General features: G+C 44.4%; 1 protein-coding gene across 3 annotated transcripts in view; it reads left to right on the top strand.

The window, feature by feature from the left end:
• The window catches only part of LOC115387012 (voltage-dependent T-type calcium channel subunit alpha-1I-like), a 157447-nt gene extending 143037 nt beyond the window's left edge, over positions 1-14410 (top strand). The window contains exons 33-37 of one of the 3 annotated variants that reach the window (XM_030089521.1): positions 3259-3408; positions 8139-8276; positions 10587-10800; positions 11416-11651; positions 11876-14410. In XM_030089521.1, the coding sequence (XP_029945381.1) occupies positions 3259-3408; positions 8139-8276; positions 10587-10800; positions 11416-11651; positions 11876-12604 (1467 nt within the window). In that variant the 3' untranslated portion in view covers positions 12605-14410. The remainder of the gene's footprint in view (positions 1-3258; positions 3409-8138; positions 8277-10586; positions 10801-11415; positions 11652-11875) is intronic. The other 2 variants (XM_030089523.1, XM_030089522.1) reach the window with 2 other exon arrangements.
• The last annotated feature ends 2763 nt before the right edge of the window (positions 14411-17173 follow it).

Consider the following 17173-nt stretch of genomic DNA (forward strand, 5'->3'; position numbering starts at 1 on the left):
CCACCACCCCCACCTCCTACATTATTATTTATTAATCTTAGACCCAGAACAACATAGATGATGTGAAAACCAGAGTAAAATTACAGCAGAACAAGAACACCTGAATTAATCATTTACTAAATATCACATCAGTGTCTCAAGTTAAATATATAGTTTTTTCTTTATAAATCAAATCATCATAAATCTATATAAAGTACAAAATAAGGGCTTGATTTAGTGGAATTGCAGATGGGAGTCAGGTTTCTTTGAACTGAAGTTGTGGGGTAAAGGTGCCGTACGTACAGTACGTACAAAGTCATGTTACATTGTAGGACTCTATACAAAGCACATATTTTAGAACACATTATTTTCTATTTAAAAGATAGAAAAAAAGATCTTTAATCCTTGTTGCAATATGTTCATTTTGAGTTTGGGTGATTTAAAAAGCACTCTAAAAAGAAAATGTTATTAGTAATCTTAATGGATGACTATCAACAAACTGACTTTGAATTGGCAATCAACGTCAAACAACAAAACGTCCTGTAGTTTTTTTGTATTCAGCTCCTCAAATAAAGGGTTTGAGGAAACAACGGTATACCTACTAAAGTGACGGCAGTGACAATGTAAATATCTCCAAATAGTTTTGTTTTGGTGTCTGTTGTTCTCAGTATTTCATTCTGAAAGCATTAACTCCTAGAATCTCTTTTACTAATTAACCCATTCAAATGTTCATGATTTGACATTCGATGTGTTTACATCAACGTGGTTTAAAATATGATGTAGTGGTCATTTTATCGTAGACATGTGATAGATTTAGGATGTCCAGGACGATTAATTTTTGGATTGACTGAATGAAAATATTAGTTAAAAATACTTGAAAACACTCAGAATTGAGTTCAATTCATAGTCAAATATAAAAGCACTGCCTGAGAAAGCAGTGTGGATGAAGAGTTTTTGAAGCCTTTTCATCAATCATATCGGATTTTAAAAGCTGCTGAGGCACGAGACGCTTTGCGCCTCGCAAAACTCAACATGTTGAAGTAGCTTCCTGAAGTTTTTTCGCCTCTTCAAAGTTAAGCGGACGTCCATATGGCAATTAAGCAGCACGATGCACATGAACGGTAAATTAACCAACCGATATTTCTACTTCCATTGATTGAAGCGACGGACGCGTCGTCGTTAAACAGACCAGTTTCAACCCTGAAGAGGATGAATAAAGTTTTCCACCTCTGGCCCACATGAGCAAATTGCACATGTGGATTTTTTTTGGGTTAAAAACACATTTTCAAGATATGGATCAGGATCATATGTTTGCATACCCAAACAGTAAAACGCAAGAAAAATCTGACCATTAGAACCGTCATTATGTGGATGCAGTATTTATTCTCAGTCCATATTAATAGTGAGTCTCATTAAATTTGCCATTCGAAGACGCCCAAGCTGCCCCATTCTCCCCAATGTCTAATTAATACAGTCCTCCATAAAGCCGAGGTTTATGTACACAGCAGTGACAGAGCTGATATTTATTATTATCTAATATTATAAGCAGAGTTGAACAATTTAAATATATTCCACCTGCAGTTAATATATTCTATAGTCTGCCTCATGAGGCAGGAAAAAAAAAAACTCTTTGACTGTTTGGTGAAACACCGGTAATATATTGCTCAGCTACTAAAGGAGACGCTGCAGGAAGCTGACACACACACACACACACACACACACACACGCAGGGAGGGAGAGAGTAAAGGAGTAAGAGAGTTGAGATAATGGCTGAGCCGGTGACAGTCAGATAGGGCCAGTAATTAATTTCAGCTCACTCCTCTCTCACTCTCAACTTCCATTCCCCGCAGACGAGGCCCATTGTTGTCCACTAATACAGTTAATAACGGAGGTCAGCGCGCAGGCTGCCGCAGTCAATCAAACATTATTTTTATGTTAAGCTTCCCACCTACACAGAGTGCAGAGAGAGAGACGTGTGTGTTCCTCTTATTCATGTATGTGTTGAGCCGTTACGGCAGAGTCGGTTTGTCTTTGGGCCAAAATTTAGCTGCTTCATGAAGCTGTTTGATTTACGGCTATTTATACTGTGGCGAGTACAGTAACCTGCCGTTTGATTTCCCAGCCCCCCCCCCCGCCCCCCCCGCCCAATTTTCAAAGCATTAGTAATGAGTGATTTTAATATAGCCATATGAGTCAGAAGTGTGTGTTTGCATAACAGATCTAAGTCTATTCCTATAAGCAGTGTTGTAGAAATGTGCGATGAAAATAGACCTGCGTGGGGATTGAGGAGGAGTGACCTTATTTCACAGCATCTTCTGGGATGGATCTGCTGATGTAAGGCAGTTATTTTGGCTGTCGGGGAAGCGCTACAGGCACAACACATTCCGTTCATTGTGAAAATACTGTGCTCTGCCAAGCAAAACAGGCATTGTTTTTGAAGTAGTTTCCCTATTTCAGATGGTAGTTTCCTTCTCTCTCTCTCTCTCTCTCTCTCTCTCTCTCTCTCTCTCTCTCTCTCTCTCTCTCTCTCTCTCTCTCTCTCTCTCTCTCTCTCTGCCCGACTGGATCCCAGGAAAAGCCAATCGGACAGATTTAAGCGAGGAGGAATCATTTAAAGTCACAGAAAAATCCCTGAGTGATTCAGTCTAAATTGCTTTAAACCTAATAATACCCAGAGCACAAAGCAAATGCTTAAATCTTAAATTGTTTCAACAAGGTATTGAACACTCTAATTGAGGTGATATATCAAATGTAATTGCACTGCTCTCTGCTCAAGGCTTTGATAGTAAAATTATGTGTTACTTGGCTAATGAGGGTTTGGAGTAGTATTATTGAAGAGCCTTTTTTTTTTTACTGTGTTCAGCCCTGAAGGCCGACAAAGTGGAAGAGGAAGTCTTGTTGCCGTTTGTTTTTGTTTATTTGTTTGTTTGATTGTAGTCTCTGTCACAAAGTGTTCTGTGCAGGTTTTTTTTTTTCAGAAAGTGATCGGTGCGTAATGTCAGATTTGCATTTGTAGGGGTGATTATGCACATGAGTGATCATGCGCATCTGTGTGTGAGCGTACGAGCAAGTGTAAAAATCATGACGTGCGTGCGCACACGGGCACTTTTTTGTAACCCTTATGATGGTTGTATGCGTTTCCCTCCGTGTTCTCTGTCCTCGCATGTCCGCATGTGCACATGTTTGCGCCTGCGTGCACTCTGGTCTCCCGGCCTGCGTCCCGTGTGCGTGTGCGCTTGTGCGCGTGTGTGTGCGTGTGTGTGTGTGTATGTGTTCCAGGAGAGCCAGTGGTTGGATAGCGTATCTCTCCTCATCAAGGATACGTTGGAGGGGGAGATGCTGATGATCGACAACCTCTCCGGTTCTGTCTTCCACCACTACTCCTCTCCTCCACCCGTCTGCAAAGGCTGCAAGGGCCACCCGCAAGAGGTACCACCCTGAACACACGTGAATACACACACGTATGAAGCACACAAACACACACACACGACGGCCCGAGGATGGGTCTAAGACTAAAGGCCCAAATACAGCCTTTTTTTTTTTTTTTCCTGAGATCATATAAATTCTTTAAACACTGCACCTGAACAAACCGTCTCAGTAGCAAGATTCTAAACATTCATTACGTAATATTATCTTTTATAAAAATGACCAACAAATCTTGCGGCATTCAATGAAAAAACATGATCGTTCCCTCTTGAAGGGATTCGCAGGTGAATCTCCAGTCGTCTTTGTTCGCCGCTGCTGCAGCTCCCTGGAGTAAACGCTGTGTTTATTGAGCGAAAGAGAGCGGCACAAAGGAGCTCTGCTGAAAATACCAACCAATGGCGTAGTATTTATACGATAATATATATTTAATAATAGCAGGCAGGCTTCCTTGTGGTTGACTGTGTTTGCTCCTAATAACTTTCTTAGTTAAAACTTAGAAATGCTTTCAAAGAAACAAGAACTGCTGCTTCATCTGCATTTTATTGATTTCAAACCAATTTTGTTATTGATTTCAGCTCAGTCAGGGCATGTTTTTCTTCTCTTCTATGTGTGCCTGGCCTGCCAGATTAGGACAAATTGTCTCATTCTTGGCAGGATTAACACTATTTTATTTGTTTGCGTTCTTTAATCCTTGTACCCTTGAAGTAGAATCTGATTAAAGAACCAAGATTGAGTTAATTAGCACTCATTTCTTGCCGTGATATTATTTTTTAATTCTGCCATGGTATTCTTTGACTCCAGGTGTAGGAGTGCAAATATATCAGAATGAATAAGTGAGAGCCCGAATTAGAGTAAAGCTCTTAAAAAGTAGAAATTTAATACTAAAAATATGTTTTTCTTTTCTTTACAAGTTTCCATTGACCAATGGTGTGAGCAGAACGTACCGCACCAAACTTTTAATCTGCACAACTGATGTATAGAAAAGCTACATTAGTTACACACGTACATGCACAAAGGAAAACGTGCACCATTGTGTTTGCACCAGACTGAATGCATGCAGGGGCACAAAAGTGAACATACACTGGGCTTCATTCATCACACAGAGCTGTGTGAATGGAAAGTGCGGCGGCCGTGCGTGCTTTGGGAAGCCTGCCAAACCCTGGACGGCGGGGGATTGTGACCCTTAATTAAAAAATATTACCAACGTCAGATAAGAAGCAACTTTCCATGCGTGCAGAAATGTAGATTGATGATGCCCTTTGCACACACACACACACACACACACACACACACAGGCGACCCGCACAAACACGTGCACGCAAAACCGTCCTCACCTATATCTCAGGGTGTTTTGTAAATAGGAGATCCTGCATAAAACACACACAAACTTATTGTCCTGTGCCGGTGTTGTCCATCACAATGACAAAGTGCAGCGGGTCAGCCCAGAAGAAGCAATAACTGGGCTCCACACCTCCTCACCTGTCAGCCCTGCTTTCTGCCTGTCTGGAGATGCTGTCAAACCATCAATCCCCCCCCCACCTCCCCTTCTCTTTTACGTGTTTCCTCTCTCCAGCTGTACCTCCACTCCTCCGGCTAACCCCACTGTCTATGTCTGATTTATCGTATCTGATCTCGTGCCGTCCTCCTTCGATTTGCCACGTCTCCTAAACATCTGACTTTCACGTTGTTGGACGTGTTTGTGTGTGTGCGTGAGAGACTCGCGCGCGTGTCGGTGTGTGTGTGCCACTTTCCGACCAATGAGCCTCTTGCTGCTCACGCGAGTGTGCAACGTTAATGTGTCGGAGAGAGCATCAAGGCGCAGCAGGATACCTGCGTGCAGTGTGTGTGTGTGTGTGTGTGTGTGATAATGGAAATATTCATCTGCAGCCTGAGAGTGACTGTGCTTGAGTGTGCAGGAAACAGTTCATTGAAGCAGAGAAGGACTTTGCCATTAATTTGACTGCTACCATAAACAGACGCTTCCCAGGAGGACGTTTCCATTTCTCAGTATATTTCCAGCTCCTGCTCTCCCATCGGCGTGTTGCGGATCGCACATCACACAGTTCCTGTATCACTGCTTTTAGTCATAGTTAAAAGAAATGAAGACCGTATTGTGATGGGGAAAGGCTCCCACTTGAAATTTAATTTGCATTTTGAAGGTTTAAGTTGAAACGTGGAACAGGAAGCTGCTGCAGTCAGCTGGTTACTGCGGCTTTAATCACTGGCTCGCATTTTCTCAGCAGACGTGGCAGTCGCTGTCAGGACTGACTTCTGCAGCTCGTCGCCGCAATGTAAAGAATTTCTGACAACTGCAATTCACACTCCGAATGTTGAAGATGTGCTGTCAGTGTGGGGTTTATCTATAGCACATCCTTGAGGAGAGATTCACTGGCAACACAGACACATTCTGATCATTCACACCACTGAAATGTTATCTTAAAATGTAAAGAAAATACTCCTTTTTTTACTTTTTTTTAGGAGGATATTGAAGATATTGAACTGTGTAAATAACATAATACAATATGGTGCAGGAATTTCAACGTCAAGAACGCATGAAGGGAGGAATCAGATTGGTCATAACTGCCTCGAACAGGAGTCGTGCAACATATGGCGAGGCCCCTCAGAGCGCTGTTCTCAACTCCGGAAAGTCTGGGATCGGATGAAGGATTGGAAAGAATTAAAACAACTAACAGCCACAGAAGAACAATAGCAAGTTCTTCAAGATGTCAACATCGACCCGTCTTTAAAAAAAAAAACAAAAAACACTCGTGAACATGACCAGATATCTTGTTGTTGTATTTTAAAGACTTCGGAGCCCTGGTGTGAAATAATAAGTTATGTAAATAGATTCATGTTGCGGTTGTTAATCTGCACACATGTTGTGCATCATGTCTACACATCTCATGGGAGAACACAGATCGGCGCTTTGATGCAGTGATGACACTGTCTTAAAAGGTTTCAGACGCCTTCTGCAAACAGCAAGATTAAAAACCCGGAGGTGTGTCTGTCTGTGTGTGTGTCTGCGTGTGTGTGTGTGTGTGTGTGTGTGTGTGTGTGTGTGTGTGCAGAGGGAAAAATCATCATCTGACTACTGGTGCACTCTCACTCTTGAATATATGATCCTGAACACACACACTGTGTTGTGACTAGCATGACTCATGCAGCTGCGAGTTATCAGCCATGCATATTTTCTCTTTCAGTCGCACAGCCTTCTCCTCGCGTTCCCTCCCAGCAGCGCCGAATAACGGATGCCTTGCTTCGCTGCTCTCAGGCTGCAGCGGACGCTTTCAATTGGCTCTTTCCTGAGCCCACTATCTTGTTAGTGAAGCCTTCAATATTTCTGCAGTTACCTTGGAAGCGCCGGCGCACCGACTCTTCCTGTGCCGATTGCGCTTTTTTTTTTTGTTGTCCCTGGAGGCAGAGCCGACATTACAGGAAGAGAAAGGCTGTGGTTTCTATTACCTGTCGATGAAGGTACCAGGTGATGACTTGCAGGGACCATCTCTGGAGCTATTTACAGCCCACCTCTGAGACACACAGCGAGTCGCAGAGAGCGTGCGGCGCTCTCACACGGCAGCATAAGTGAGGACCGATATAATGAGACAAAACAAGAAAAAAAACCTGCAAAGTCTTTCTTAAAATTAATGAGTTGTGTTGCTGTGCTCTTGCCTTGCTTCCTCGCCTCATCCCATATCTTCCTCCTTCGTGCTTCCGCTCTCTTTCTTTCCTTTGGGGCTTCGGTCAATGGTAATTTACTGCCTCATATCTGCCATGACTCTTTTTTCGATGAATCTCTCTTTCTCGCCTACCGGCAAGTGTTAATATATCGCTAACTGCCCTCACTTCATTGGATTTCACCCAGCCATTTTTAATTATCCCTTTCGATTCCTCGGCACGTCTCTTTAAAGAAACATCACATCACAGCAACGTCCCAGAACCCTGAAATTCTACTCAATCTCACTGGTCGCAGTAAATTTTTTTGAATTTGTGTTTGAGAAAAGTGCCAGACGATCGTTTTGAAAATGGATTCAGCTGCCATGAAACAAACCTACCTGGAATAAACAAGGAAGAACAAAGTAACCCCAATTATTTTGCTTGTAGGGTGAGGCTGAAACAAGCAGCCGTAAACACATTTTATCATGTTTATAACGCCTCAGTAGAATTATGCGGTTCTGGTGCTTCATGACCAAAAAAACTAGAAGAAAAAAAACTTTCATTCTATTTAATTTCTATTTGCGCATACAGGCATACTCTCATTGTGCTCCCACTGCCTGGACACATGCCTCCCGCCTCTCGTCTCATAGTTTCATGCTGCCGCAGAATGTTGATGATGCCGACGTGATGTTCCTCCTCCTTGAAACCTCTCACCCTGCTTTCTTCACAGACAGGTCCCACAGCATTATGGCCGCTTTGAATTGTCGGCGTCTGGTAAACCGTACCGCAGCTCGGTGGAGGTGTAGTCTATCTTGTCTGTTTAGCTCAGGTCGGCCGCTAAAAGATACTGGATGCATCAAGGAGTCATTCATCTTTAAAACAGATCAGAATCTTTGGAAATGTCATATCTATATACACCAAAGTGTGAAATATTAATGTCACGGTTGCTGTCAACCTCAGATAAAAACCCCAAATCCTCATGTTGAGCGCTGATGCTCTCGTAAGTAAATCTTGAAACATTGGCTGCTCCTGCGTTGCAGCCCACAAAGGCACAAATAACTGAGGTGAATTCCTTGCAGCAGATCAGGATGGCAGAGATCGAACAGGCGTCGCTGAAGTCGGAGCAGCTCTCTGATAAGTCCTCGTCCCCCGCCCTGCCGGACGACCTCAGCCTGGACGAACACACAGCCTACCAGCTGCTGGCGCAGGAGAGCAAGGTGAGTGTGAGCAGACCGAGACTCAGTTCTTCACCCCCCGACGCTCAGGTCAACACTGGTTTTATTTAATGCTAGCATAATAATCTGACTGGATATGACTCGATCGACGTGTGCTATTTCCCTAAGAACGCTCTTTTTCTGCTCATCCAAAATAAAAGACTTGCAGTATTTTTTTTATTAATGACCAATTTGCAAGCTAGTTTGAGCAATCGGGAACGGTAACATTTTATACAGCTGCACTGATGCGCAGCATTAAGCCAATTTTACTGCTACATAAATGTGACTTTGATTTTTAATTGGTGGTAGTGCCATGTGTTTTACAAAGATGATCATAAATTCATGTGCTGTGCTGTTCATTGCTTTAAAGTGAAATATGGGCTGTTTTTTTATTTTCATGTAAATCATTATAGCTTCACATATTTTGCTGAATGACACAAAACAGAAAGGAGAATAGATAACAACAGTATTTTCTCCTACGGCTGTAGTTTATGTGATAAATAGGGAAACTACATGTAGAAACCGGACCTAATCTGATCACTGTAACACGATAAAAGACAGACTGTCTCTACAGTGACTCGACACCACCACCCCGTTTACAGCAGAGGCACGAATTAAATGTGACACGTTTCCCCTTAAGTAAAAAAGCTTCCAATCATGTAAAGATGATCAGATTGAAACCCGCTGCAGCACAATGTTTTGACTCGGAGTGAGGATCTGTTTTGATGATGATTGCCTCTTATATCGCTACATCTAATATTAAACCAAGTAGCTTTGTGGCAAGACAATATTTTGTGTCACAGAAATTATTATAAGCAGAAATTCCAAGCTCGTGTTCAGGGATTTGCTGTAGGCTCTCCTGTGATTTACAGATATTCCACAGACCCCCCTCCTCCATGTATCAGAGAAACTATCTTGTCTTTAAAGAGACCACAGTCTCTGTACACTGCAGATCTCCTCATGAATAAATCTTTCCAGCGTGCCCTCCTGAGCCGCTGCCCTGTGAGGCTGTCGTGGCCTTCTCCCTCACCCCGAGACCCCCACCCCCCCACCCCTTCCTTTCCTCAACTTTATCTTTCATGTCTTCCCTTTCTCAGTCTTACCCCTCCGGTAATTGCGCACCTGCCCTACTCTGCACCTCCCTCTACCCGCACTATCTGCAGCCTTTATCATCCTTCCTTCCTCGATTTCCTCCTCTGTAATGGGGCAATGCTCCTTGGTTGAGGATAGCCAGATAAGCCTGCAATCACCACGCATGACTGTGAGGCGCTGCTCATTAGAGGAGGGGGAACGAGAAAGAGAGGGGAGGAAAGACAAACTAACCTTACATCCTAAAAAAAAATGGATTTAATATGCCAAGTATAGTTTGAAAAAATTGTTATATGTGTGCAGTTGTGTTGGTTTTGCTGTAGGACTATAAAACTGTTTACATTTTGGGAGCCCAGTGTGCTTCTGGAGACAAAACACAAATCCCAACAACATAAATCTTGCAGTTGGAGATTGGTTTAAACAAGGTCTGGGGTTCAAGTCTCCAGTAATTAATTTAAATAAATATGATTGTTGTGTATGTGTGTGTGTGTGTGTGTGTATACGTGCCTCATGAGTTTATGCGTGGCGAAATCCATTTAAGGCTTGTATGGGTGTGGGTGGCTTCTCCTTTGAAATGAGGCTTTTCAGGGGTGAGGACTGAATCCCTCAGAGGTGCAAAACGCTAATGAAAAGCAGAAAGGCAGACCTACACGGCAGCGCTCACACACGCCGCTCTGACACTTCCACCGGCTTGGCTCAGTCTGCCTCCCGCTTCCCACTTTGAGCCGTCAGCCTCGCTCACAAACGTCTAACCAAACATTTATTGTTACAAGATGCACAATTACCATGACAATAACGGAGCGTAAACAGCTCACGCCCTTTCTGGAGAACGACAATGAAAAGCCAATGGGATGGTGTGAATCAGCGGCCATGTTTAATTTCTACATAAAGCCTGAGGGACTTCTTTTTTCTGTCAGGCTTTCAACTAGGAATTGTCACTTTACAATCTATAATGTGGATCCTAAACTTTAATTGCCCCTTTCGAGAAGAAATTAGCATTAAAGGCTACTTTTAAATGACGCTAATGATCTTCTTCTTTTTTATTTTTTTTTTTAACTGATCCAAGCTTTTGCACTCTGTTGCTCAGCCTCATCCAGCACAGAATCTGCCTAATTTATCCTCTTTAATATTTATGACAAAAGTGACTTTCACTTTGTTGTTCTCGTGTGCACGTCTTTCCTCAGAAACTTTTAATTCAGTGTCAAAACGTTTCTCCTCCTCCAGGGAAGGTGCTGCAGTGACTCCTACAGCTCCGAGGAGGCCTGTGGTCGAGGCAGCCGTGAGGGGCTGCAGCAGGCTCAGACCGTGGTTCAGAGCCAGGTGCAGGGTTTGGGCCATCCGTGTCGGGCCCTCGCCGCCGGCATTGAGATGGAGACCGCGCTTCAGGAAATAGAGATGCAAACACACACACCACAAAACGCACCTCACCACAGTCCCGGTGAGTGAACTTATATTTACTGCACTGCTGAAGTAACTTTGTTAGACCTGATGTTACAAATGCTACAAAAAAAAATATTCTCAAATCAATTCAGATGCACTCAGAAGCATTTCAAACACAACATTCGTTTGTTTGTGGATATGGAATTACACTGCTTAAACGGGCAAATTAAAATCTATTGAATTTAAAAATTGGATCAGCAGAAGACAATTATCTGGAAGCACAGCAGAGCGATGGCACCCCGGTGGTTATGTTATGTTGTGCTTCTCGGGGTTTCTTTAAAGATTCTTTATGTCGTTACCCTCATAAAGAGGTGCAGAGCAATACATATATAGTCTAGCAAAGGATAATCTGCTCAACTCTGATCAAGCAGCGTTGAAAAGAGAGCGAGTTAGCAAGAGGGCTCAAAGTAAAGTAGCACAGCTAATACAGACAGCACAGTACAGTTTGGCCAGTTTGGAATTTACATGCAAAAATCACCTGTAACGTCTTCTCACAATTTCATTGCAACTTAGTTTTTAGTTGAATGAACATAATTCATCAAAGCAAAAGACTTGACACCTACGTAGAGATGACCGTTCATTCCTCTCTTGACCGTTTATTCCCCTCTTCAAGGTGGTGTTCCCAGCAGCAGCAGCAAGGAGAGAAACAAAGAAGGCGGTGGAGGAGCCAGTGGCATTTCTGCTCTCTTCCATCTGCCTGCAGAGTTCTTCCACCCTGCAGGAGCATCCATCCCAGTACCTCCCCGGAGCAGAAGCCTGCGTTTGTCAAGGGGCCTTAAGCTGACCTCCCCAGCCACCTGGACCTCGTTCCGCTCTCCTGGAGCCCAAAGAAAAATCCTCTGTACTCAGGTGAATGGGGGGAGACAGGGGAAATGCATTATTGGTGCTGTTTTATTGGTCAAAGTTGCACAATACAGTGTGATATCACATTTCATCGCAGTAAGTGAAACATGGTCGACAGCACTGTTGTTAACACGATGGATTATGGTTTATGGCAGACTTTAATTAAAGGGAGATTTATCTGTTATTTGCTAACCGTCCTTCTCTCCTCTCTTTCCACTCTTTCTCATCAGTACCCATCCCACAGTGACTCCTCCCTCGCGACGGGCAGTTCTGAAGGAAGCCTTCAAACCACCCTGGAAGAAGGGCTGAGCTTCAGCGTCTCTCCGCCACAGAACCTGGAGCTGCCTTTGCCAGCAGCTCCTTTGCCGCTCATGTGTCCCGTCCAGCTGCCCGAAGACGGCACCACCACCTCCTCTCCGGTCCAGACCACGAGGCCGAGACCCACCCCCTCATCAGCTTTAACCCTCCTGGCCACCAGGGGTCACCAACGGAGCCAGAGCAGCGGGCGGGGCAGCACCAGCCCCGGCTACACCCGAGACGACTCCATCGATCCGTCAGACGAGGATCTCGGCATCGGCATCGGGTCGTCCATCGGAGGCTGTGGGTCCAGTCAAGCTGGAAACAGTGAACATTTGTCCGAGGCGCTGAGCAGCTTGTCGTTGACGTCGCTGCTGTCGCCCAGCTCCTTGATGTACCCAGGAGGGGCGGTGAAGAAGTGCAACAGCACAGGCAGCCTGGACCAGGGGGGGATGCTGTCTTCTCGGGGCAGGGAGAGCCGCAGGGAGATCCTGGGCCTGGAGTTGATGGACCCCCAGGGCTTTTTGGCCAACCCCTGGACGGGGGTTTTAGTTGACACAAGAAGAGGAGATATGAGAGGAGAAATAGGAGACGGAGAACAAGGGTTGAAAGCAAAGAGCTCAAGCCAAACAGCAGTAGGGCCCTGTCGGAAAAATAGATGAAACCTACTGTTTAGTCTTATTTTGTCTCTCCATTCCTTGGATCTAAACCCATTGCTGTTCCTCTCGCCCTCTCTGCTTCAACAGTGAGAGAGAGGTCCGATGACACATGATGTCCTGTATTCCAAAGCCAAACCCTCATCTTGCCCCTTCAACCCCTTTCAGTACATTTGTGACAAGCCGGCGTCCTATTTTGATATTTAGGCAAGTGGTCTGGGTTATGGTCTGTTGGCGAGGGAGTGGCCAGCACGGTTAAGGCCCTTCCTCCCTCCTTGAAGCGGTACCAGAGGAAGCCATGGAAGGTTCTGATCGCACTGGGAAGAGAGGAGGATCAAATCAGGAAGTCAATGGGAGCAGAAAGAAATGAGCTCAAACATCAGACACAACAAAGAGTCTTAAATGTTGCTCTTCTGTAGTTTCCTGCAGTGGCTCGGATTAATGAGGTTGAAAATGCAAAAAGCCAAAAAAAAGAAAAAAAAAAGACACAAACCCAAAATAGTCATCCATGCCAACAGAGATTGTTTTGATCTGTTTACATCTCTGAGGCAGTGCAGCAAATAAGTGGGCGGAGGCTGGTTGATGGCAGAATATATCAAGGTGGAAGGAAGACCGCGAAAGGAGAAAGCGGGTCATTTATTGGGCTGGAAAGGCAGAAAGCGGATCTAATGTCCATCTGCTCTGGCAGACGGAAACAACAGGTCCTACTCACTCTGGCACAGGACCTTCTGCTGAGATCAGAGCAAACGGCGAGGTGGAGGAGAGTTCAGGAATGTGTGCTCGTCGCGTGTGTTTGTGTGTGAGAGCGCTGCCTCAGGTATCCAAGGCATGAATTAAATCATTCTCATCGCCGCACCATACCTCTGTGTTCCTGAAAGAGGAGATGGGTATCGACTGGGTAAAGCTTTGTTCGTCTGTCAACTCGGTCTTCAGCTGCGGCGGAAAATGAAAAGAAATTGACGGACTGCGGAGGTTCAACCGTGCATGGAGTGATTCGTGAAATTGGTTATTTTTCTTTTCTATCTCTAGCATCTCTCACTCGCTCATGAACATGGAGAAATGAATACGAAAGCAAGAGATGTTGGATGGAGATTTACAAAACCCGATCAGAAGGGACGGCAGTGTGTGTGTGCGTGTGCATGGAGCAGCCTTGTGTGCACTAAAATCAAGTTCACTGCTATTTCTTGAAGTGAGACTTTAAGCACACTCCTTTTTGAGACCACTTTCTCTCACCGTGTTCCAGGATTTAAGAAAAATGGACAAAACCACAAAAATGTTGCAAGGACCTTGACTGCATGATGGGATCGCATTTAACCAAGATTTTTATCTATAAACAGAAGTGTATAAAGATGTCAGTGTTGGGTGATGACCATGTGATTTCTATTCCTCTATTTTTGTAGAAAAGAGAATAGGCACGTGCAAGTGTTGCCGTTAGTTTGTCCCGATTTAATTTCCCCCATGCAGTGTCTTTGACTTGTCGTCTAGGACTTTTTTGTCTGCCAGTGGCTTCCAGTTTTATAACATTTTTTAAGGTGTGGACAATGTATAAAACAATGAAGCAAAAAATTTCAAACAAACTGCGCGCTGAAGCGATTGTTCCCTCCAGCACATTTCTCTTAGGGAACAAGGGTTCCTTGTGGATGATTTTTTTTTTTTTTTTCCAGATGTTGGAGCCTCAGAGGACAACCAGAGATGGGAACAGCCATATTCACTCACTAAACAAAGACTGTCGTGCTCACAGACATTCCTGCACACAGGGAACTTTGTTTGCTTTTAGCCAGTTGTACTAAAAAAAAAAAAAGAAAAGAAAAAAAAAAAACACACGTCGCATAAACCATCTCTACAAAAGCTTTAATTTGGGAGTTACACCACACAACATATCGATTCCGGGCACGATAGTGTTCCTTCAGCATGGTTCTGGGATTGCAATACAGTATGTTTATCCTTGAAATGACACTCTGATGCACTCATCATCTCTCCCCCATCTCTTTACACATACAGTATGTTGTAGCAACCCCTCCACGCCCCCACGGTCCCAAATCAAAAGGTGACACTGTAAACGTGAACAAAACTTTTGCGTCTTTCAGTGCAAGCTTTCTTTGGCTTCCTCCGCCACTTGCTTCACTGCTCCGTCCGACAAAGCAGGCGCTCATCTTTAGGCCTGATTTCTAGAGGCAGACTGTTGTCTCCCTGGTGTTTTCATCATTACCTGACTTTTTATTTTCTCAAAAAGACTGAGGTGATGTGAGAAAATCTGGGGGTCTGACCTTTTCTATCATGCAAAATCACTTTGATGACTATGTTTTGCCACAGGACGTTGGGTATTAATAGGCGAGACAAGAGTGTGTGTGTCTGTGTGTATTCGTGAGTGAATGTGTGTTTTTGACTTCAGGTGAAGTGATTGCCTTTTCCTGAAGTGTCCTGTTTGTCACGGAGGTTAAAAGGAGCGGAGATGGAAATACATGAAGCAACCAAGGGCTGTTTTAGCTTCAAAGATATGTCCTCCTATCTTTCTGAGACAAATCCTTGTGTCACTGAACATGGCATCAAAGGTCAAAGCCTGACTACACAGCAATAAATGTTCCATGTGTGTGCCCTGAGTAAATGATGTCAATGTGATTTTTATCTCCTCAGAATACAGCAGTATTCATTACTGTCTCTTTTCGCTTCTCTTTGTCTGAACTTACAACCAATCAGATAGCACCTCTGCCCTCTCAGAGTCTGGTCCGCGGAGAGACGGGCTGCAATTGGACAACATGGACAAATGAGGTTCTTGAACTCAGGTCGGGGGGTAAAAACCACTAGTAGAATTTAAAGATAGCTGTAAAGCTGTGTTCAGACGGAATGCAAAGCCTTTTATTTGTTTATCTGTTTGCCTTGCTTCTTAATTCGTTTGCAAAAACCTGACTCCTGGAGTGTTTTTTGCACTCCGGTTGTACGCTACAAAAAGCCAATCCATCTGACAGCTGTACAATACACCAGGTGTGTGTGGATGTGTGTGTGTGTGTGCGTGCGTGCATAGAATATGCATCTGTATACTGCGTGTGTACTACAGCTCCCACTAATTTCCAAATTCAACCTGCTGTTTTCCTGTCATTTGCCCTCTCTTCTTGTCTTTTCATGATGAGAACAAAAGCTCAGCAGAAGTGCGCCTTTTGCACTCTTGAGTATTTCTTCCTATTCCTGCTGCTTTGATTAAAAGCACCTGTATCCAGTCACACTGTCTCCAAAATCTGCTTTGCCTTCAGTCTGAACACACCTTAAGAGTGTACAATTCACACTTGTACATATCTTTGTATTTTGATTTGCATGTGTGCATTGCTGCCAGTGAACATGATGATATCGTTAGTATGCATTTCATAAAGTTGTACAAAGTTCATGGGAATGCCCCAGTGTTTTTGACTGCTGCTATGAAACCACTAAAAAAAAAACCCACTTTGATTCACATAAAAACTGTTTTCTTTCAACACATAAAACTCTTAAAATATTACATTTGGATGTAATATTACAGCATTCCTCTTCAGACCTGCTGTTTATTTTCAAATGGAGTGGTCTGATAGGACTGGGTCGGACACAGTTTACTCAGAATAAGCGACACGAAGGTAGACAGTGCGCAGAGCGGACCCAGCGGTGGTAAAAGACTGGAGTGGTGAGATGCTGCAGGAGTACCAGACTTCTCCCAGACAGCTTGTCATCGGCCGCCTTGCCCAGCGGAGCCGTCAGAGCGAGCGAGCGCATTAGGCATGCACGCTGAACTCAAGAGGTGTTGTTTACCTCACACCCTCAACCAGCCGGCCCTCCACCTCGCCTAACCCCTCAAAACCAGTTCTCCCTCCAGGCTCCTGTCCTTCAAATGTCACTGCGGGAGGCGCGAACGTGTGTGTGTGTGTGTGTGTGTGTGTGTGTGTGTGTGTGTGTGCGGTGGGTGGTGAAGTGGGCTCGTGGCGCCGAGTGCAAAGGCTGAAGTTGACGTCGCTGCTCCAGTTACCTGCGAGGTCTTTAAAGGAAGTGTCCCGCCATCTGATTTGTTTTGTTTTTTTTTCCAACCTTTAAATCCAGATTCCTCCCCGTGCCAGAAGCGCCCTCTTACAACATGAACTCCAAAGGTCAGCCTGCAGCGGCTCGTGCGCTGGCTTGATTGATTATCGCCCGTGGGAGCACACAGATCCCCTGAAACGCCAAACCTTCCTGGGTCCACGAGTTTTCCCAACCTACTAGCTGCGTCTTCACTCGAGCAATTATCAAGCTTCCTGCGGTCATGTCAAATTACGATCTCAGGCTGTTAAAACTCATTCCATACGTTTGCTTTTAGTTGGCAAAAATACATATTTTACTGAAGTAGAACATACTGTCAGACACACATTATGAACGTTATTTCAAACCTATTGTCAGCATTTATGCAGCTTACTAATTAGAAATTACTTGAACACATTTTCGAGACCCCCCCCCCCCCCCCCCCCCCCCCCCCCCCTTTCATCGGTGTGGTTGACATGAATGAAATTCAGTTAAAGTTTCTTTTCACAGAGGAAATAAAATGTTAATCTCAGGCTTCTCTGCAGAAGACGTCAGGTCAGG

Source organism: Salarias fasciatus, chromosome 4, assembly GCF_902148845.1.
Source record: "Salarias fasciatus chromosome 4, fSalaFa1.1, whole genome shotgun sequence".
Lineage (NCBI taxonomy): Eukaryota > Metazoa > Chordata > Actinopteri > Blenniiformes > Blenniidae > Salarias > Salarias fasciatus.